Source organism: Lolium perenne, chromosome 2 (assembly GCF_019359855.2).
Source record: "Lolium perenne isolate Kyuss_39 chromosome 2, Kyuss_2.0, whole genome shotgun sequence".
Lineage (NCBI taxonomy): Eukaryota > Viridiplantae > Streptophyta > Magnoliopsida > Poales > Poaceae > Lolium > Lolium perenne.
Window position 1 is genome coordinate 220,334,290 of NC_067245.2, and position 23,570 is coordinate 220,357,859.

Sequence of the window (23,570 nt, forward strand, 5' to 3'; positions counted from 1 at the left end):
GGAGCATAAATATCGAGGAGCATGCAGATTTTACACCCAATCCAAACGGGCCTGAAGATGGAGCAGTACCGACTATGTATGGTGAAACCATCGTGCGACGGAAACCACGGATGGTTTCTCCGAGGACTGTGGAACACTAACACTACATAAACGGCACGCTTTCTGCTGCCAACACATTAGAGCATCTACAACGGCGCGTTTCATATAGTCGCTCGCATGAACGCGGATACTACCGTATGGGAGTCGCCAGCAGAGCATCCTCTGTTTAGGGATGCTGCTCTCACACCGGTACCCCCCATATGCCAGCCCCGATAGAATTTGAATGTTGAAATAACGTTTAAAACCGAAATTCATACGAAATTTATACAAAAGTAACTCGAATTTAAACCTAAATAAAACTTTAACGCCGACGACCAACCTTCCCGCGTCGCGGCCGATGCGAACTGTCACGTCCTCTCGCTGACAAGGCGCCCCCACCCGCGAAAATCGTAGTGTCGCGAGGCGCCGACGCGCCCTACACGAAGGGGGTGGCACGGGGATGCCAGTGATTCTATTGGACTCAAAAACTAGCCGGCGCCTTTTAAGGTGCACCACTGCGAGCCTATTTTCGCAGCCGGCCTCTAAAACGCTATTGAGGCTGCCGGTGGAGATGCTCTTACAACATTAACGGTGCATTATCAACTTCTGTGCATAATTGTTGCCTTGCTCATGAAGTTAGGCACATGAAGCAGAAGACGGATTGAAACATAAGTCGATTGACGACAGTGGATCAACCATGGTTGACCTCACCCAGCCGTACTGTCAAGTGTCATTGTGTCAACACGGAGACGGAGAATTCATGGGGTACGGCAATCGCACTCCTCACAATTGCTTTTTTTTTTGGTGTGTAAACTCCTCACAATTGCTTGCACAGGCATTTGGTCTGCCAAGTCGCATCAGAAGTGAAAGTAAACAAATGCAACAACATTGTCGGTTTCACTTTATCAAAACTATAGAATTAAGTACAACGATCAGTTCACCTAACAGCTAGAGCTTCTTATGCAGTAGCATGACAGGAAGAACCAATAATGAGGAACAACACGCACAGTGCACACCCTTAAATACAATTGACGAGTCAGAATTACAGGATAGCCCAATACATTAACAACAAGGTGCGTGGTAAGCCGATTGAGTAGCAAGCATCAGAACAACCCAAGAAGGCTATTCAGATTCAGAATCATCAGAGGGATACACGGTAGTGTCGACTTTGGTAAGTGTTATGACATTTTCTGGTAGATGGTCGGAAATGTCCAGCAAAATATTGACCAGCTGACGAACATTGTCACCGCTCTTATATACGATGTCGGTGTACCTCAACTTCGAGCAATTGAAATCCACCACATCCTGGCGCTGGGACGATTTCTTCTTGGACCTGGCCTTCCCTTTCCATCTCTTGGAACCTTCTGCAAACTTTGGGTGGCATGGAAGCACAAAGTAGGTTAGCAAGCTTACATACAAGAATTATAGTAAATGAAGGCAAGCATAATGAAGACAGAGTACCTGGCAAAACTTCACTACAAGCCTAACCAAATTGGGAGAATTCTGCAGCAAGTGCCGCAAAAATTGGAACTTGTCACCCAGATCACATTCATCCAGCAATAAGGTTGTCAGGTTTTTGAAGGTTTTAATGGGTTTCTTGTCTGGCACCTGAAAGTACAAACTAGAACCATATAATGCATGCCAGTTCTTCTTAAAGAACAGGTAGAGAGTAAACTCAAAGTCAAACAGTATGCACATCCATTGATAGCGTCCACAACCTGCTTTGATCACTAGTAAGTAAGGATTCTAGGAGCTTAAGAGGAGAGAAATCATCTATGGAATTACCGCGGCATGAAAATTACTTTCATGCCCTTTATCAACAGCAAAATGTCTTAAGTCACACTAGTATCGCTCAAGAAGGGTATTTTGTTCACCAAGCACTACTACAGATTGGCACCAGACAACCCATCAACATGGATGTTAGAAACCGTCACGGTTCTTATCAAATAGTTGAAGGTCCTTTGTGATAAGTGACCATCACTGAGTGTTCTTATCAACAAAAGATTTTTAGGACACCCATCTGAGAAGTGAGCAATGGCAAACGGTTTTCCCAGCCATATGTAATGTCTTTGGCCCATGACCGATGAAAGCTCACTAGACCCAAAACCGACTGACCTAAAGAAATTTGCCGCACCTACCCCACTACCTCACCATGCAGGCGGGAAGGATACCATTGGTGATGTGCTTTTATGCCCATATTACATAAGGCTAATTGTAGTGTGAGGGCAAGAAAGTCCAGAACCATGCATTTTCTTTGCAGAAGAGAAAAACATTTGAATCAGGGTTCAGAGGTACACACAATGGATACCAACATCAGCCCCTAACAAGGGCAATTATATTGAACATGGATGCTACTTCGCTAGTAAGGAATAAAAGATATAGGGATAAATCAAGTAAGGACCTAAGCATAGATCATTTACGATTGCTATGCAAGCAAACAAGAAAAATTCATAGGTTGATGTAAGATTAGTTGATTAACAAGATAAAGTTACATAATTGTCAGATTGGAAGGCATAAAGACATACCATCATACTGAAACCCAACAGCTCCAGGCTTGTCACATTGAACAGACCCCTAAGAATCTCAAATTGGCAGGAAACTTCTTGAGGATGGGAAATCTGGACACGCATGGATGCCTTCACAAGGGATGACATTTCATTTACTAACACTAAGATGTGGTCACGAGTCTCAAGGTTTAGATGCAGATAAACAAGATGAGGAGCTGTTATAATCAGCTGATTAAGAGGATCTCCAAAACCAACATAACCAGCATGAGACCCATCCATTGTCAGGTTCTTGAGAGAGGGGGATGTAATTTTCTGGAAATAAATCGAACACTTTCTTATTTCCAGCTCAACCAGAACATGACACACAGAAAGTATCTGCTCTGCGAAACTGAAGTCCAGTGACAGGCCGAGAAGGTGTAACTTTGTGAGGCGGCAAGAACTAGAAGGTCCAGACCCCAATTCCAAAGGTACTTCAGCCGCTCCATGACTATGGTGATATTGAACATGAAGCACTCTAGGGGAGCACTTGAGGCCACGGCGAACCCACCTACCAGCATCCCCAGGCCTCGCTTGATATGCACAACTTAGATGCAGCCGGAATGTATCCAAGAGTGAGCCATCCTGATGGCGATGGAACAGAAGATAATCTGTGAAATCCGCAAACTTTTCATACCCCGGTCGGACTAAGTCCCAGTCCATGATTTTTCTGTTGAACTCTGGCAGGTCGATGTCAAGATTGGGCACGGAACGCCAGAGGTGCCTCCACCTCTTGGCCAGCACGCTCGTCTGGACTACCTGGTGGGCCTTGAGGAACGACATGATGGTGTGGACGAGGGCATCCGGCAGGGCGCTCAGCCGGTCCTCGGCGGAGGTGCTGCCTGTACAGGCCTTTTTCCTGGAGGCATCCATGGATGCAGAAATGGAAAATCCTGCAGACCACCGGTTGCAATTAAAAACGCAACCTTTGCATAAAGGAAGAAGGAAATCTACATCCAGCAACAGACGTATAGCCAAAAACACCAACTAATTTGAAGAACGGGGACATAATACGCACTAGCAAAGCATCGAGGAATGATTTGAAGAGATCGTAAGAACACCGACCCGACGCAATCAAACGACTGGAGGATCTACAAGCGGAAATGAGGAGCGTTGCTGGCGCTAACCAGAGATGGGGGCCTCTCGGGGAGGTGCTTGCTGCAGCAAATGGTTGCTCGCGGAGGGATGGCCGGCGGCCGAGACCTAGCCCAAGCTCGGCGCTGCTCCAGTCTGATTTCCCGAGACGGCGAGGAAAAAATGGGCAAACCCCTCCTATTTCCCACTTGCTGCCGCACAGCAAGGGCGTCGCTAGGCCAGGCCCATTTAGCCCCCACTGTGTACAAGACCAGTTTTTTTTTTCTGTTTGCGGTTTGCTATTTCTTTTTTTGATTTTGTTTCTGGATTTCTGATGCACTTTTTTCGGTTTCATTTCTTCTACGAGAACAAATATTTTCATATTTTTTTTCCTTTTTCTTGTTTCTTTTTCATCTTTTTTACTGTTTCTGTTTATGTTGTATCAATAAAAATGTTCACAGGTGACAGGTGTAAGAATACCATCAACCCGGAGAATTCGAAGTATGCGACAACGGGGATTCATACTCGCCGCAATTGCTTCCATAGCTACCCGTGGAAAGAAGAAACAACTGTCAGCTCCACTTGAGTGGGACTATTGAACTGGATGCACCGATACATTGGTAGTATATTTCCAAAAGACAAGGCATCACATGAAATGCAAAGCATGAAAAAAAAAAGAACCAGTAATGTGGAGGGACAGGCACACTGCGCCTACTCAAGTCAACAAGCAAAAGTAGTCCGAGTTTAGCCCTTTCCTAATAGCAGTCATCTTTCCTAATAGCAGTCATCAGTACATCTTGAAATACTACATCCAAACACGGTGCGTGGCAAGCAGGTTGAGTACAAAAGCATCGGAGCAGAACACAAGTAGCCTATTCAGAATCAGGACTTTACACGGCAGCTTCCACTTTGGTAAGCGTTATAGTATTCTTCGGTAGACGGTCTGAAACATCAATTAGAACATTGACCAGTGGCCCAATATTGTCGCTGCCCTTATATATGATTTCAGTATACTTCAGCTTCCAGCAACTGAAATGCACTGCATCCTGACACTGGGAGGATGTCTTCGACCTAGCCTTTCCTTTTCCTTTCTTCGAACCTTTCGAGAACTTTTGGCAGCAGCACAACGTATTTCTGTAAGTTACAAGCTGACAAGAACTGCGGTAATGAAGGAAATTACCTGACAACACTTCACTGTGAGCTTCTCCAGATTAGGCGAATTCTGCAGAAAGTGCCGCAAGCTGGAATTTGTCACCCAGTTCACAATCATCCAGCAATAAGGTTGTCAGATTTTTTAACATAGGGAATTCAACAGGTTCCTCATCTGGCAGTAACTGAAAATGGAAAATTAATCCTGAATAATGCATGCCAATTCGATCATACAGAACAGGTGGAAAGTAAACTTAAAGCAAAACATTATGCAGCTCCATAAAGCAAAGCATTATCCACCATGGGTGAGAATAACGAGTCACATGGCTCATTGGAGAAAGGAAATACTTGAACAAAAGTTTAGAAGTACACCAACATAGATACAAAGTTGCCAATATCAGACCCTATCAAGGGGACTTATATTGCTTTTTTTTTTTTTGAAACGAGGGGGACTTATATTGCATATGAGTGTTTTTTTTAGGGATATTGCATATGAGTGTTAGGAAAGAGCGAAAAATGTAAGGATAAAATCAAGTAAGAAACAAACTAGAGATCAGTTGCAAATAAAAATTGCATTCCAATGTCGAACTAGTATTAGCTGATTAACAAGATGAATACATCACTTTTTTTTGCGGGGGCAAGTTAAACATATCCATCTATCAGCTAGAAAGTCATACCCGTATAGGGAAACCCAACAGCTGCAGACTTGTCACATTAGATAAACTGCTCAGAAGCTCGCAATGATTGACGTGGGCAGCATTACCACGATCGAATGAAGCCTGGTGAACAGATGGGTACGTGAGCACGTCCTTACATACCGACACGTGTCTAACGTCGTTAGTTCACCCGTGAGCTGCATGTGCGCGTGTGGCCCCGAGCGGCGGGCGTTGCTCATTGCATCTTATCCCCTCCGTGTCTTTATCCTCTCAACAAGTACGGAGTACTAGTACTCTTCACCACGCATATTACCATGGAAATAGCACCGTACTGGGAAAATGAGTGTGGAAGAGCCTGCCGCCAGCTCGCAGCAGCGGGAGAGGAGGCCGCCAGCTCGCAGCAGCGGGAGAGGAGGCCGCCGGAGGCTGCAGCGAGGGAGGAGGCCGCGTCGAGCAGCGGGGTGAGGCCCGTCGCTGAGGAAGCATGAGCGGGAGAGGCCGTTGTCCCGAGCGGAGGAGGCACGGCGGTCCAGGACGGACGGCGCCGCGCGTGTTTCGCGTCGCGCTGCCGTCGGCCGCCGCCTGGGATTCGCGCATGTCCTTGGCGGCCAGGATGGTGCTCACCATGGTCTGCGTTGGTTGTCCTCTTTTCCTTCTTTCTTTTGATTTCGTCTTTCCAGCAGCATTTTTTCCACTGCATTCAGACTGAAGTCTACTTCTCGTTTCTGCTGTTGTTCCAATCGATAAAGGATGTTCTTCCTCCGGTATCAATTCCTCTAAAAATATCGCACAATCTTATACTCCATCAATCACACAATTACCGCACCCAATCTTGGGCCATAAGAGGACAAAAAAAATCGGAAATAACGAGAATGAGAAATCCCCAACTCTCCATACGTCAGATCCAACGATTAGCTCGTGGCCCATGGAGGCGGGACGGGGTGATGCAGCGGCGGCGGCGGTGTTCAGGGGCAGGGGCGGCGGCGCCTTGCGACGACGCCCGGAGCAGCGGCGGCGGCGCCTTGCGACAACGCCAGGAGCAGTGGCGGCGGCAGCAGACCCACCGGGCATTCTCAGCGCGGGGTGAGGCGGCGGAGGCAGCTCTGATTCTTGGCCGGCGGGCAACACGGACGCGCTGCATACGGTGGTGGCGCCGGGGCCTACGGCGATACAGCGGGAGCAGGCGCACTGCGCGACGAGGCCGAGACGCGCAGAGCTTGGGAGCTCTCCATGAACTGAATTGATTTGGGCAAGGAGCAGTTGCTACTCATCAGGGAGAAAGTGGAGGAGTGCGGGTGGGGTGGTGCCGTGGTGGGCATGATTAGAGGATGGGTTGGCTTTTTAGGCAGAAAAGCTATTCACGCCGTGTAGTCTCCGTGAGATAGAAAACGAATCTCAAAGCTGATCCAACGATGTTTAGACCGTGCTCACGTACCCATCTGAACGCCAAATCCACTCTCACGATGTTTACCACGATAGTCAATCCAGTTATGTATGGATGCTTTCACAAGGGATACCATTTCATTTACTGATACTACCTTGACATATGTAGCCTCAAGGTTTAGATGCAGAGAAACCAGATGGGGAGCTGTTATACTAAGCCGATAACAAAAAATACGACAACAGTCAATAATAAGGTTCTTCAGTGAGGGTGATGTAAATTTCATAAACGATATTGAACAACTTTTTAGTTCCAGTTCTTCTAGAACATCACACACAGAACTGATCTGCTCCGCGAAGCTGTGGTTCAGTGACACATGAAGCAGGTATAACTTTGTGAGGCGGCAAGAACCACACGGCAATTCCAAAGTCATTTGAGCCCTGTGGTGATTGTAACCTGTTAGTGAATAGGCGCGAATGTCAAGCACTCTAGGTAAGCACTTGAGAGCACGGCGAACCCATCTAGTAGCATCTGCATGCGTTGCTTGATGTGTAGAATCCACATGCAGCCGGAATGTATCCAAGAGTGCGCCATCCTGATGGCGATGGAACATCAGATAATCTGCGAAATCCACTAACTTCTCATACCTCGCTGCGACACGGAGCCCAGTCATTTTAGAGTTGAATTCTGGCAGGTCGATGTCAAGTTTCGGCACGGAGCGCCAGAGGTGCATCCATCTCTTGGCCAGCACGCACGTCTGGACCACCTGGTGAGCCTTGAGGAACGACATGATGGTGTGGATGAGGGCATCCGGCAGGGCGCTCAGCCGGTCCTCGGCCGGGACGTTGCCTGTACCTGTACGGGCCTTTTTCCTGGAGGCGTCCATGGATTCAGAGGAAGCGAATCCTGTAAATCGCCGGTTGCAATTAAAACACCACCTTTGACACAACATAAGAAGAAAATGTACATCCAGCAACAGATCAGCGGGGCGAAGACACGAACTAAACTGAAGAACGGGGACATGATACGCACTATCAAAGCATCAAGGGATGTACTACTCAAGGAAGTCGTAAGCACTCAAACGAATGGAGGATCTACAAGGGGAAATGAGGAGCGGTGCTAGCGCTTACCAGAGATGGGGGGCTTCCGAGCTGCTGCAAGTGGTTCGTCGCGGTGGAGATCGAAGAGGAGTGGCCTGCGGCGGAAGACCTAGCCCAAGCTCGGTGCCGTCACTCCACACTTCGGCAGTCTGATTCCCCGAGAAGGCCAGAAAGGGAGAGGGCCAGTGGGGATAAAAAACTCGGCGAAGATTTAATTCGCACAGCTGTGCACCGACGTGCAGGAGCGCTCCCGCGCCGACTCGTGGCGTGTGGGCAGCGTTCCTCGTGGGAGCTACGTTTGCTACGTGGAGTGCCTCAGTTTTGTATGATTTTTCGTTTATATATACTCTGGTTTACTCTGTTTTGCTTCCTTTACCGTCGGAATTTATTTTTTGACTTGTGCGCTAGAAGTACCGATAAGTGTACATGAGCAGTATGCAGATGTGTATAAGTATCAATACACATCAAGCATGCTACCTCTCTATAAAAGAACGTTGCAAATTTATCTAAATATAGATATTTTTTAATATATAGATACATTTGAATCTAGGCAAATCTTCGACATATTTATATGAATGAAGGGAGTATATTATACACTGATACAAATTACACACGCTAGGAAGTACAAACGCATCCATCTTATAGCGAGGTGAGGACCTCCAGAACGACTCAGGTAATTGATTGGGACAGCCTCTTCCAAGATTGAGCCCACCGATCTTAACTAGCTCATTGTACCGTAAATTATGTGACGAGTGGGCGATGATACACTTTACGGTAGTGTGGTGTTCGAAGATACCCACGAAAATTAAGAAATTATGGCAATTGATTTGGGAAAAGTTGATGTCAAGTTACCAGTGACTAGATTTGGAATAGGAATGACCCGTATAATGAGGAGTACAGACCCGTGTGGTGAGTTTGAGGACTCGAACCACATCTTCTTCCATTACACCCTTGCTAAATTAATGTGAGCATGTGTTAGGGGGCTTCTAGGATGCGGCTAGAATTCTGTAGGGCTGGCGATCTAACGCCATCTCCCAAAGCTTGTCGGGTCAGACACGTAGAATTATGTGGATCCGCGTAACGGCTATATGTTGAACTCTATGGAACATACGCAATAAAATGATCATAGAAAAGAAGTTCATCTCACACCCCGCTGATTGCGTTTTCAAAATGATCTTATTCTTGCCGGGCCAGAGACTTCTTAGCAAGCCAGGTGACAAACAAGCCCGAGAGGAGGTGATGGGTACGTTGAGAAGCCTCTACGCAAGGCTAAGAGAGTAGTGTTGCCTCTTGGGATCATAGTAGTTTCTTTGGGACTTCGCTATCTATGTTTGTGAGAGATGCTTTACTTTGTTTGGTGTTGTGATCTGAACCTATGTATGTGTGACTATGTAGTTGTCATTCATGGATTTATATACAAAGTCGGCCCAAGGTTTTTTTAAAACAAATGAACCAAACAATAAAAGTATAATTGTTGAATTAAGAAGTATATACAAACATAAAATACAATGAATATACACATAAATAATGTAGCAAACGCACTAACTTGAGAAGTACAAATGCACACAAATTTGAGAAATACGCACGCAAACATGATAAATAAGTAAAGACTAAGTATAAATACACAAGAAAAACATTAATATGGAGTATTATGGAAAGTAGACCTACATTAGCGTGAGAACTACAATTCGTGTACAAAAAGAGTTCATCAAAACCTATGAAGATGTAACCTAATTTCAAAAAAAGTAATGCGAGATACGCAAGCTAAAAGTGGTTTGTAATTTGAAAGAATAATTTTAAAGACACATTTTCAATTTTTAAACCGAAAAACTACAAGTACACCACCCCTTTGAGTCCACTCATCCTTCATGGAGACAGAGTTGCATGCGTAGCAATGGTGTCAGCTGACACCAGTGAATTCTAAAAATCCATCACTACTTTTGCACCAAGCATTGTTTATCAGTAAAAATTACCTTAGTGCTACAAATGCTGACCCCATTAGACTATTTTCCTAGCTTTGACCCTCCTTAATTGGAGAGAGAAAATCACACCAAAACTATCATCTTGTAACACTTGTCACACATGCCATGTGCCAAGTATCATAAATAGAGAATATCAAAACTGAATTGTCTAAAAAGTGACATTTCCTATTGACTAACCCATGTAAAAAAGTATCATTAGATATCCTATATTTTAATCTAGCACAAGAAATGTGAAGCCTAATGGGCTAATAAGACTCACATTGAATCAGAATTTTACAACTAACCAAGGGACTCTCTCTCTTAAAAGGCAAATGGATTCCCCCTCTACAAAATATGTCAATTCTAGGAGGAGATAGAAGGGACACTAGTAAGAAAAAGCCTACCAGTCGCGGACCTTGGCCCGCTAGTGGAACCTCGCCAGTGGCAAGGGCCTACTAGTCATGTGCGCACCCGACACGCTGCCAATAAGTTATTAGCCGCGTGCTCTCATCTGTTCCGCTGCAAGTATATTTTTTTGCAATTTAAAATAAAGTTAGGACCATCGCCCAGTTGTCCATGGATTTTTCACAAAACACCGTAAAAACCAAAATAAAGCAATCAAGTCCATGTCATTGACGAGATCGAGGAGAGGAGCAGGTCGCTGAGGTGCCCCATCATCGGGGAGGAGGTGGTTGCCGTCGTCGGGGAGGAGGTGACCGCCGCCGTCGTCGGGGGAGGAGGTAGTTGCCATTGTCGGAGAGGAGGGACAGTGGTCTTCATAGTTGGGAGGAGGTGGTGGTCGATGTCGTCATCGGGGAGGAGGTGGCCGCCGTTGCTGGAAGGATGTGATCGCCGAAGGAGGGTAGGTGGTTGCCATCATCGGGAGGAGATGGCCGACCGTTTCCGGAGAAGAGGAAATGGTGGAGAAGTGAAATAGGGGTTGCGAAAGAAGGTGGAGAGGTAGAAGAGTAGAGGAGAAGGTGGAGAAGTGGAGGAGAATGAGGGTGGAGAAGTGGAAGAGGAGAAAAGGAGGAGGATGAGAGAAAGAGGGTGGAATCGTGAGAAAGTGAAGTTTTTTTTTTTTGAAATTTTTCAGATTTGAATTTTTTTTGCGTTGAAATCTAAAACCTATTTTCCTTTTCAATTTTTATGAATCTAAAAAATCGCTAAACGACCTTTGGCCGTTGAAATTGGATGTAATTGCGTAGATACATTTTAATATAAAAAATATTTTTATTGGAGGTCATATGCAACTAGAAAAGTCATTTTACCAAAACATGATACCATTCATGTTTGTTAATTTTCCTTAAAACTAGACGACAGAAGGATTTTATTCTTTGAATTTTCTATAAAAAATCAAAATTGAAAAAGCGATATTGAGGCACTAGGGGGTGGGGTGCAAATCCTAAAACTAGTAGTAGGATGCCCAAAATAGGCCACGCTACTACTAAGCTGTTAGTAGCAGCGTGGTCAAAATGAGGCACGCGGCTAGTATTTTGGCTGATTCGCGTCCGTCAGTCTAATATATAAGAAGCGGGAGCGTAAAGGCACATCAGTCGCGTGCCCCCATGCATTGGCCCGTGCTACGGGTACTTTCCGAACCTAAGTACAGTCAGGCTCCACGTACTAGTCGTGTGTGCTACTCTCCGCTACGCTACCATTACACTCGTACTAGTTGGGTGCACGTTTTCAACACGCGACTACTAATACCGGTCGCGTGTGTTTAGACTGGTGTGCTGCTAATGAACATTCCTCTATAACGTTTTCCCTACTAGTGAAAGATGATAGGTGTTCTGAGACAAAGAGAGAAACTAGGATTGACACCCATTTTGTATTTAGATCAAGTATTGTAGTATTAGGTTTGTATGTGTTTGTTGACGAAGTTTCAAATGTAGATAGAGTACGTACCATATGCAATAAAAGTTGGGTCTCCATCCTTGTATTGGCAATGCCCTCGTGAGGAGTGCTAAGGTGTCAGTGGTGTTCACATCCTACGACTGCGATAGATTATTTTTTAGTTTCATAACTGATGTTAATAGAAGATTAGAAATTAAACATTTGCTTTGGTGTACGGTTATCCATTTGTATCCCTTTGTGTTCTTGATCCTTTCCTATGGGTGACTAGTGACAAAACAACGCTTCGTCAACTTGCCTTGCAAGAGGTGTGTAGGTTGGACATGGTGTTTGGCCCATAGTTGCAAATGCACCTATTATGAATAATATATTTATTTTTTGAAATGTTATTTTGCATGACCGAAAATTGTCTTTTTTTACACAAGTCAGAAAAACTATCATTTTTTCGCGAAATGTTGTGTGCGGACATATAATGTCCGGATGTACACCTTGATTTTTTTTCAGAATTTTTTGACATTTAAAATATGTTTTTTAAACAACGGGTGCATCTATACCTATGAGCCAAAGGTGATATCCGTGTGCAGGTTCTCCTTTTTTCGGGTGGACAGCTTAGACAGCTCTTAAAAAACTTAGATGTTATTCCTTGCACAAGTTTGTGAAAGCCGATGTTGGCATGCACATATTGATGCAGCTCTTGTTTCTACCATTGCTCTTTGTTTGTAGAGTTTGTTTAAGTTTGTGTGATTTATTATATCATTATTACTTTATCAAGAAATAAGATCCATGAAATCTCAAAAAAAAGATCCATGCTGTAAAACTCATATTACATCTCACAAAAATTGCTTTGTTAAATGTATTCCGAGCCAACTCGTTGGTATTTTCTTAATGATGCCACTCAGATGCAGTGGGAGCATTGAGTAGAGAAATTTTGTCACAAAATATTCCCACGCAAGCATGTGCTAGCAGATAAAATACTTGATAGGACTCACCAATCGAATTAACATATCTTTTCATTTGCATGATCTTACACCCTTTTAAGGAATTAAATACTAATAGTGGGCCCTCCAAAGAAAATATACTTCCTTCGACTCGTCGAGCCTTGTACTGGATTCGCAATTGCATAAAAACACTAAAAGGTAACCTAATGTGTAATATGTTTTACAATCTTTGTTAGATGATGTAAGTGTAGAAGGGTATATACAAATGGTTATGTTAGCTAGACATTGAAACCATAGGATTATACTAATGTGGATGAGAGATGCCTAACTAGGCATATTTATACTAGTTAAATGCCTATGTTGCTACGAAGTATATACAATTATAACATACAATCTCATTTTTTTGCTACTCCACATTCACCCTCCTGAAAGCTCAAACCTCCCTTTTGACCACCAAATCCATATATCTTCTTTCGTTGCTCCACTACAGCTTATATTTTGACCTCCACCTCTCCCAAATCCTTCCCACGGTTTCAGATCCAGCATTATTCATTGTTGCTGGTACATCAAGCTGTTAGGCCATCAACCACCATCTTGCTCTCACTGGCTACCCTCTCCATGCCATGGCGCCACAACTTGCGGGCGATGGCTGCGGTGTCACATGCGGATGCACGCCTCACCTCCAAGGGCCCCCGCCCCCTTGTGGCTATTGTTGACGTGCATCCACCAAGCCGTGGATGCTCACCTCACTATAACGTGAGATTGGAAATAAGCAGAAAGAATATTGAAAATTTCAATACAACCGGAGACTAGAAGAAATAAAGTAATGATAACCCCTGAAGGTAAAGCAATGATTTACTTGCAATAATTAACCAGTTGTTATCTTGCAATGCAAAACAATTGTTATCTAGTGTTCTTATTTCTTCTCAGTGGACAATTGACCATATCAACTCGTGCCACGGTCTTGTTTTGCTCCCATTATTTCATTTTCCCCTCTGTTTGGTAATTTCCCACGGCAAAGTGCCAGATGCATTATTCTCTTGTTTTCTCATCTGATAGGTATAATGGGAGGAATACAAATAAGGTCAATACAAAGTTGCACATGTGTGTTTGTTTGCTTAGAGATGCTCCATAGACTAACCGATTGAATGAATGGCAAACTGACTTCATGTTTACCCAAGTTGCGGTTCAGTCATCTTATTTACACCATGGTACGGTCCATGCATCTTGTTCACTTAAGGTTCCAATATATTTCAGTTTGAATGTAACAAACACTATATTATGTATCAAAGGAAATATTTGACTAACTGGAGAAAGGATCAAAGGGAAAACTATGCAGCTGGTATAGGGGCTCTTGGTAGGATTTCCCTATAACTACAAGGATGTGTTCGGTTCTAGAATTAGGTGGAATGGAACGGAACTTTTCGTACCTAGCACCCGTTCATGTGTTTGGTTGTATAGAAGGAACGAAACCAAGTTATTCCCCATAACGAAATATACCTCTAAGATGTGGAATGCACTCGTTCGACCAAATCGGTCGAATCAGGAGCAACGCCTCGCTTAGCATCACTGTAGCGAACGGAAAAAACACTTTTCTCACCCCGAATTTCTCCCTCTCGCTCTCGTCTCCGCTGCCACTCATCTCCCTCTCGCTCTCGTCTCCATCACCACGCTCCTCTCCCTCTCTTCCCCGCCACCGGTGGGTGCTATCCCTCTCGTCTTTGCTGCCTCTCCTCTTCTTCTCCTCTTCGCCGCCGCTCTCCCTCTTTGCAGTTGCTCTCCCTCTCGCGCGCAGCTCCTCTTCCTCTCGTGTGCAAGCTGGCCATGAAGGTGGGCATGGTGGCAGGCAGAGCGACCGTCAATGAAGGCGGGCACGGCAGTACAATTTGATTTGGATAGAACCAAAATTTTGCCATTCCATTCCACCTTTTTGGTCCCAACTGAACAGAAAACGGATCCATTATGTTCCTCGTTTTTGTTCGAACCGGACATGGGCACGGAACCATTCCATGATGTTGGAATGGAACCATTCCATTCCATCCTCTGTGGTTCTTGAGCCAAACACACCCTAAGCTACTTGCTTGGCATTGATTTCAATATATTAATTGGAATCAATTGTTCCTCAATTATTTCTGTTTAAACTAAACTTAAATATGCTTAAAATGATCAGTAGAGTACAAGGGATATATGTGTGATATGAAGATTTACTGTACTCACTTGAAATTATTAACATTGTATAAGTAGAAGAGTTAAAGGGACATCATCTACCGGGATAACTACCACAACAGAGCAAGAAAAAATTCTATGAATGCGGCTCGGTTTAGTAATAAGGAAAAAGTGCTAATGGTTGATTCACAAAAGAGAACAAATGTACAGATGGCAGGAAGTGGAGTGGTTGACCTCTTAGCGGAACTTTGTGAATACATAAAAGATTTGCAGAATTCTAGTTTGAAGGAAATAAACATATCTTGTTTCTTCCCACTGTCACTATTAGATGAATTATTTCTAGTAAAAACGATAGCTGGAACAAAAATAGTCCGAACTTGAGCTCCTTAACAATACAACATCATAAAGGGATTTTAGCAGTTAACTGATAATGTTTACCTCTGAGTCTACAGGTCCAAGGTAGGAGCATGGGAGAACTGGCGGAGCAGGGGAAGTGGATGCTCACTTAGCGGAGCAGGGGCGGACGTGATCCATGATAGCTACAACATTTAAAACCAACAGAACTAAGTTTCAATTGGGCAATTCGATCCAGTTGAAGGGAGCTTATGAATGCATCACGGATGCATTGTCCAATGCACGCACAAGATGTCATGGAGCCTGCAGAAAATACATAGACTATAACGTGAAATTGGGATAAGCGGAAAGACTATTGAAAATTTCCATACAACCAGAGACGAAAGAAATATAGTGATAATAACCTGTCGTGCAATGAAAATCAATTGTTACGTAGAGTGCATGATCACATCACATAATAGGCTTTTTTCTAGGAATGTTATCATATTCGCGCAAAATAACACCATTAGGATCATTGCGATGCATTTTCAAACTCAGTTGTCTGCAGTGAAGAAATCAAGTCTATTCCAAAGTAAATAAGAATGTTTTAGAAGTCAAACGGTCCTTAACAGACACCAAACTGAATCGCAATACAAATCCTTGACCAACTACCATCGCAAGTAGCAGGGCATGGAATGATCTTACAAGGAAGTTGCATGAGAACATGGCCCGGAGGCGCCGGAGGGCGTCTTCATGCGAATCGGTAGCAATTGCCGGAGCTCGGTGAAGATGTCGGCGGATGCGGATGTGATGGCCATGACAGTTGGCCTCTCTGAAGTCGAGGAACGAAGGAGAATGGTGGGAGATGGCACGAAAGGCGTACGACGAGGATAGGTTTGACCCACGATGGAGAAAAACTTCTGCCATTGACGTGATGTTTGCTGAGAAATACAAGGAAATATTTTGCTATGTTAATTCCTTAATTTCTTCTTTCTAAGTTTGTAGCTGAAATATTTGGCAATGTTAGTTCCTTCTTTCCAACTTTGTAGCGATTGTAATCGAGGTAATAAAAATAAAAATAAAGTTTGATAGGAAAGATAAGATAGTTTTCCTTTTAATGATTGTTTATTGTGAGTATATATGAGGGAAACTCAACGGCGGATGTGATTGATACGTTAAGCTCAGACCGTGAGATTAGATTGGATAACTCGGATGCTTCCAATGACGACCATTAAACGCGTTGAATATCAAACGACTAACTCCAATTTAATACTATTAAAGATAAATAAGCATTGTTGCTTAAAAAGAGTTTATTATTGGAAGTATCCTATTAAGCACTTTGCATTGTACACACGGCTTAACATGACTCAGATTAAGAGTCACCACGGAAGTACAGCTTCACGCACGAGCGAGTACATGTATAGAAATACAGTTGCACATACGAGCGAGTACATGTACAAAAGTATAGATGCACACACGAACAAGTACAAGTAAAGCTACACACAATTACCGGGTTAAGGGAAAACTGCACCAAATACGCTAAAAGCAGAAGTAGTTTCTCCAAACTTATCAACATGGGTCTAATTTTGAAGATCTCGGTGCGAGGATCTCAAAAGTGAAAATGATTCGTAATTTAGACTTACGGTTCTCAAGACATTTTATTTTAAAAAAAACAAATCTAAAAAATAAATGAAAACCGGCACAAACAACCCTCCCATGTCCTTCTCTCTTCTCTCATCCCCACTTTGCTTCCCTTTACGACACTTGACGATCAGAGAGACCACTTTCCAGAAATTTTCGAGCAATGCTAAAATATTTACGGGCTCACTCTTACGGGAAGACGTGGAGCCGAGGGGGCGTGTGCAGTTATCTTTTCCTTCCGTGGTTTCAGGATTCTAAGCCACTCACGCATCCCGTAACTTTAAATCCGTAGGAATCCCCGTAAGCGTAGGTTTATTGTCATAAAGTTATCTTCCTTTTAGGAAGGTCGGTCATTTTTTAAAGAGATTTAGTTGTTTCACTCGTTAGGTGCGGTATGAACAGCGAACACGATGGCCTATGTGGAATCTCAAAGTGGGACATGTACCAACAATGGCCAACTAGCAAGTCCAGTTCATCTCACTGATGGGCCAGTGCATGGCTTTAGCACACGCTGAAGCGTTGTGCAGCTAAAGATCTATGAGAGCGAAGGATTATATTGGTTTTTGACCTTGAGGAGGTGATCGCTGGAATCCGGAATGAATCTTCCAGGTTTTTGTCATAATGATTAAGGATAGACAGACAAGAAGCCGATCTTTTGACAAAATTGAATATTTTAATGAATTTAGAGAATTGAATTGAGGCATATGATCTAGCTAAGGCGTCAATTCTTCTGTCAGTTGGACATCTTCGTGGCTATTAGAGCTCCAAATTTTGCTTAAATCCATATTACTCACTCCATCTCATAAAACTTATGTTAAATTTGTTTAAATTTGAATATATCTAAACACTATTTTACATCTAGATATACTGGATAGAGTTAAGATAAATTTGATGAGACAGAGGGGGTACTCCAAAACAAATGCTTCTGCTAATTTCTTGCACACGGTTTACACCCTAATGTTTCCAAGTCTTGTGTTAGGCCTTTCACCACTCCCACCAGAACAATACACAGAAATAGATGCTAAATCATCCTTTGGTACACAAATCATTATATTTAATTTTCTTCATAAATAACAACCACGTACTCGAGACAACTAAATCATCTAGTGCGAGCAGTTATCCGTAACTAACCTGAACTACATCTTTTTAGCGAGCATGGAACTGCATTGATTTATGTTAATAAAAGCTATATTACTCATTCAAATTAAAGATAACTAGCACCTTTCATTAGCAAATTCACCCTAATTAGTATAGCTAGCATTGAATCCTTAAATTATTCGACAGTTCTGTTAAGATAACTATCTCGCTTAAGTGACAATCCTGTGTTGGCACATCACTAGAGTGCAGATTGCATTCTAGTTTAAGAGCAACTTCAATAGACGCCGCAAACTGAGGCGCTTGCATACATATAACCAGCCACACCAACAAGCCATGGCGGCCTCTCCATAATCATTTGGCTCTAAACCATTGAGTTGTTTGTAGGATGAGATATTCTTATTTCACATTTTCATGGTACGTGCTAGTCATAGCAGAAAAATTGTCATTTTCATGGATGCATGCTCATTGGCCCTTTGAAGTCACATGCAGGTCGTTTTGAATGATATATGGATTTTCCTTGAGAAGCAATCTTATACACTATTTTGTACAATTGATTTAATGTTCTCATTCGATCATCCACTAGCCCCAATAGTTGTAGTAAATAACTTTCTGAGATTTCGACGGCAGTGCCAGAAGACAACTATTGATCAATTACAATATTCATCTTGACAAGTTGCTATTAATTTTCACTTACTAATTCATGGTGTTAGTTCTTTTTGATAATTTCTTAAGTAACTATATGTATACTTAATTACTTATTATACTTTGCCTTTACATGAATCTATAAGAGGAACTAGAAGGCATGCGATGGATTATTTTTTTCATTTCTGTATAACTTGCTAAAACATGATTTTGATCGCACTATATCTGAAGTTGTACAAAATTTCTATAACCTTTGAATCATGCTACAACATATGTGATCAGCTATGATTTTGTTCCAAAATGTCCCGCAGCGACGCGCTGGGTATTTTCTAGTTTTCATCATTAGGGCTCTCTGGATTCATTATATTTAATTTTCTCCATAAATAACAACCACATACTCCGGACAATTAGATCATCGACTGCGAGCAGTTATCAGCAACTAAGCTGAACTACATCTTTTTAGCAAACCTCTGTCGTATTGTTAGCTTTAGAGAGCATGGAACTATATTGCTTTATGTTAATTAAAACTATATTACTCTTTCAAATTAAAGATATCTAGCACCTTTTATTAGCAAATTCGCCCTGGTTACAAGAGCTAACATTGAAGCCTTAAATTATTGACAGTTCTGTTAAGTGACAGCTCTGTGTTTGCACATCACGAGAGTGCAGATCGCATTCTTGTTTAAGCCAGCATCACTTCGTTTGGAACTAATGCACCTGGGATATACCATAACATTTCTTTCCGAGAATATCTACCAGAAGATCGGTAATTGTTCTTTACAAATGCACCAACATATATTTTTGCCCTAAGACAAGACTGGTTTGCAGACAGGGACACTTTGTCCCAACATTTTCAAAAATTGTTAACAATGTGCTATAATTTGCCAAGTATTAACTTTATCAAGCATTGCATCTTCAGTTTGCATGTAAAGTCGTAAGCATATTTGACAACCATAAGAGGGTGACAAAATGAACACACAATTCAACTTCTGGCACCCATTCAATGTGCTCTAGTGCAAAGTTCACAAACGATGTCTAACCTTGGATGCAAGAGGATCATGGCGAAGTTACCAAACGCTTGGGAAATATATTAGTCCATAAAAAAGTTGGTGAGTTTGATACTGGCATCTGGTAGCCTCCTCCCAGTTCCCCACAAAAGTTCGAGTAGTTGGTGATCATGGTCCTCCTTGTACACGATTTCTATGAACTTCAACTTCAGGCACCGGAAAGTGTTTTGGTCCTGTCTTTGGAGAATAATGTGTTTCCTCACGAGCTGCCCCTCTTTCTCTGATTCTACTTCAAACTTTTGACAACACCACAAGATTCATGTAAGAAGATAAACAGATCATGAAACATATAAAGATAGATAGGAAAAGGGTTAATTACCATGCAGCATTGGAGAGTAAGCTTCTCCAAACAAGGAGCATTCTGAACAAAACTCCCTAGAGCGTCCAATTTGTTATTGAGATCGCATTTATCAAGGAAACATTGTTCAAGTGACAGGGTTTGCAGGTTAGCAAATACTGGGTATTCAACAGATTCCTGAATGAGTATCGCCTGAAATATATACAAACCACAAAATAGAACTGAATATAAGCATCAATTAACAGCAAATAATTTCTTCCATTTAGTCATAAGTAGTTCTGCATCTCGTAATTGTCAAAACAATATTCCTTCGATATAATATCTATTTCCCTCCGTCCCATGAAACATGTCTTAATTTTTTCAAAATTTACTAATTGTTTAGAAAACTTAAGACATGTTCCATTGGATGGAGGGAGTATATGGATATCAAAATAAAATAATAAATCTCATTTAGCAGTCAATTCAATTAATTACTCATGTGCAAAATGGATAGGTAATCTTTTAGGAATGAATTACAAATGGGAACATCAACTTGCAACATAAATGAGATATACAGGAAACATGTCTAGGAAGGCATACCATTGTCTGGAAACCCGACAACTCTAAATTCAGCACATTGCACAGGTTACCGAGAAGGCAGCGTTGGTGATTCAAGGAAAATGTTCGACCAAGACAAAGTAAATGAATCGATGCTTTGACGAGAGAAGCCGACTCATGTATCAAAATACCATTTGAATAGCGCCCCGGTGAAATACCCAGTCGGAGATAAGCAACACGAGGTACCGTGATAACCACCAGATCTCCAGTGAAATTGTCGCAGCAGTCTATTACCAGCTTCTTCAATGTACGCGACTTAAATTCTTGAAAACCTGGGTTACAGCTCCTTAGCTCCAAATCTTCCAGGACAGGGCACCCAGAACAGAGTAGCTCTGCAAATTGGTTTTCCAGATACAAACCGTGAAGATGCAGCCTTTTGAGGCGGCAAGAACTTGCTCCCATATGAGGAAAAAGAATGGGAGGGCGCGAACAGGAGATAAGAATCTCGAGCATTTGAGGGCAGTATTTGATGCCACGTCGCAACCATCTATCCATCTCGAAGAAGAGTACTGTCAGTATGTATCCGGAACTTATCCAAGGACGCAACATTGTTGTGGAACAAGAGGAAATTGGTGGTGAAGTTCTCGAGCTTGCGCCATTTCTCCTCCCGCTCGTGGCGTTGGCTCCCAGCGGTAATCCGGAAGTCCCGCTGCTCGATGCTTATGCAGGGTGTAGAGCGCCAGAGGTCCCTCCACCGCCGCGACAGCACGCTCGTCTGCACGACCTGCGGGGCCGGGAGAAAGGACATGATGGTGTGGAGGAGGCCGTCCGGCAGGTCGCTTAGCCGGTCGCCGGCGAGGGCGACGGCGACGGCGTGTCCGCCTGGGCACCCTCGCTTGGCCGTTTGCTCTTGCGACATCTGCTCTTCCTGCACAGCACCAACCGAATCAGCCCCGATCTTGATTGGCCTTACGCGCTGGAAACTCTCCATAGCCACGGGCGTCCGATGTTGCTGGTTTACTAACCTGAGAGATCGCAGAGGAGGTCCGTATGAGGAGGAGCTCGCCACCACATATGTTCAAGCGCCGATGCCGACGCCGATCTGGTCGTGGCGGCGGCCGGTGGCGGTCGACGGATTTGGGGGCTGGCGTTAGGGTTCAGAGGTGTTGAGCGAGAGCATTTCTCTGTTATGTTTCATTGGGCTTGCGAGACAGCTTTGGTTTTGCCCATGAACTGTCAACATCTGAATGAACAAATACATTTATTAACATACCGTAGCACTGTAAATGATTTCACGAGATTACAGATTCTTGCCACATGCTTATACACTTTAAAAGTTCTCGTTCAAGTCAATTGCAAGTGACGCATGCTTTATTTCTGAGTATTGTGGTGTCTAAGACGTGATAGTTAATGCCTCGTAGAGTACGGCATGGATGTCCATTTGGAGTCTTTTTTTTTTTTACACAAACGGTTTTGACATGAGTTTTGGAGGCTTTGATTTTGAATTTTTTCTATATTGCTGATTTAATTTGTATCATATAATTCGACATTTTCATTTGCATGATATTATATAGAAAATTTTCCATTGACTCCAACCAGTTGAAAATACCTCTTTGTTTTCCCATGGTGATAAAACAAACTTGGCCACAAAACCCCGTATATAGAATTATGCAAAGCAATAGAAGTGACACTTACAATGTAATCATTGATTCTAGTTTTCTCACAAATTATCTTATTATCATAACATAATATAAAATATATCATTAATCTATATGTTTAAATCTATGGAGAAATTAAATATGTTTAAAACTATGGAGAAATTATATTAAATATATTTCAAACTATATCGTTCTCCATTATGACTAGAGAAAAAACAAAAAACATGTTTGGAACACGAAAACTAGTAGTACCCCCTCCTACGGTCGAAATACATCTACACACCATTTGCTTATCGTGTTGTTTTAGGCCATTTATTTGCGACACGAAGATGATATGAATTACACATGACTATACGTCCTCACGGTGTGGTCGTAATTTTTGCACTATCACCTTGTGAGTAAAGTTTGTTTTACGGATGTGACTATTTCTCAGTCGATTCAGAACTAACTTTGTTCTCAGTTAAATATTGTCATTAAATTTAGTTGCAACTCATGGTGTAACTGATATGATGACTAGCATGAATCACGAAGCAAATTTAATGGTATGGATAATTTTTTCAGTTGTAACTCCACTTGCAATCGGAAAAAATCCAGTTACAAGTCCACTTGCAACTAAAAAAACAAAACTCCAACTACAACTCAACTTGCAATTCATATGCTTATACTCTTTACATAGATGCATGCTGGATGGCGGTCTATGTACTTTGTCGTAATGCCCAATTAAATCTCACTATACTCATCATAATATGTATGTGCATGGTCATACCCTCTTTATTTGTCAATTGCCCAACTGTAATTTGTTCACCCAACATGCTGTTTGTCTTATGGGAGAGACACCTCTAGTGAACTGTGGACCCCGGTCCAATTCTCTTTACTGAAATACAATCTACTGCAATACTGTTCTACTGTTTTCTGCAAACAATCATCTTCCACACAATACGGTTAATCCTTTGTTACAGCAAGCCGGTGAGATTGACAACCTCACTGTTTCGTTGGGGCAAAGTACTTTGGTTGTGTTGTGCAGGTTCCACGTTGGCGCCGGAATCCCTGGTGTTGCGCCGCACTACATCCCGCCGCCATCAACCTTCAACGTGCTTCTTGGCTCCTACTGGTTCGATAAACCTTGGTTTCTTTCTGAGGGAAATCTTGCTGCTGTGCGCATCATACCTTCCTCTTGGGGTTCCCAACGAACGTGTGAGTTACACGCCATCAAGCTAAATTTCTCGGGCGCTGCTGTTTCGGGAGATCAAGACACGCTGCAAGGGGAGTCTCCACTTCTCAATCTCTTTACTTTGTTTTTGTCTTGCTTAGTTTTATTTGCTACTTTGTTTGCTGCACTAAATCAAAATACAAAAAAATTAGTTGCTAGATTTACTTTACTTGCTATCTTGTTTGC

The 23,570-nt window shown here is 42.8% G+C and overlaps 2 protein-coding genes across 6 annotated transcripts; both read right to left on the minus strand.

Moving 5' to 3' along the window:
• Window positions 1–1,068: 1,068 nt before the first annotated feature.
• On the minus strand, window positions 1,069–3,899 carry LOC139829717 (MEIOTIC F-BOX protein MOF-like). Its single transcript, XM_051361500.1, has 4 exons — window positions 3,749–3,899; window positions 2,604–3,514; window positions 1,540–1,686; window positions 1,069–1,449 (listed from the first exon to the last, which is right to left on the minus strand). Exons 2-4 carry the CDS (start codon window positions 3,492–3,494, stop codon window positions 1,201–1,203), a joined length of 1,287 nt encoding a protein of 428 aa, XP_051217460.1. The 5' UTR covers window positions 3,495–3,514; window positions 3,749–3,899; the 3' UTR covers window positions 1,069–1,200.
• Window positions 3,900–4,290: 391 nt separating this feature from the next.
• LOC127334944 (F-box/FBD/LRR-repeat protein At5g22660) lies at window positions 4,291–21,754 on the minus strand. 5 transcript variants are annotated; one of them, XM_071826497.1, is made up of 8 exons: window positions 21,542–21,752; window positions 20,559–21,444; window positions 20,001–20,171; window positions 19,655–19,917; window positions 15,339–15,557; window positions 7,529–7,787; window positions 4,876–5,029; window positions 4,291–4,804 (listed from the first exon to the last, which is right to left on the minus strand). In XM_071826497.1, the coding sequence occupies exons 5-7, from the start codon at window positions 15,367–15,369 to the stop codon at window positions 4,990–4,992; spliced, it is 330 nt and encodes a 109-aa protein (XP_071682598.1). In that variant the 5' UTR covers window positions 15,370–15,557; window positions 19,655–19,917; window positions 20,001–20,171; window positions 20,559–21,444; window positions 21,542–21,752; the 3' UTR covers window positions 4,291–4,804; window positions 4,876–4,989. The 5 variants fall into 5 exon arrangements, 3 of the variants coding, with proteins under 3 accessions (XP_071682598.1, XP_071682597.1, XP_071682596.1); XR_011752403.1 differs by lacking the exons at window positions 4,291–4,804; window positions 4,876–5,029; window positions 7,529–7,787 and adding exons at window positions 12,876–13,483; window positions 15,659–16,174 and having other exon boundaries at window positions 21,542–21,753; XM_071826496.1 differs by lacking the exons at window positions 4,291–4,804; window positions 4,876–5,029 and having other exon boundaries at window positions 6,272–7,787; window positions 15,339–15,439; window positions 21,542–21,754.
• Between the last annotated feature and the right edge of the window lie 1,816 nt (window positions 21,755–23,570).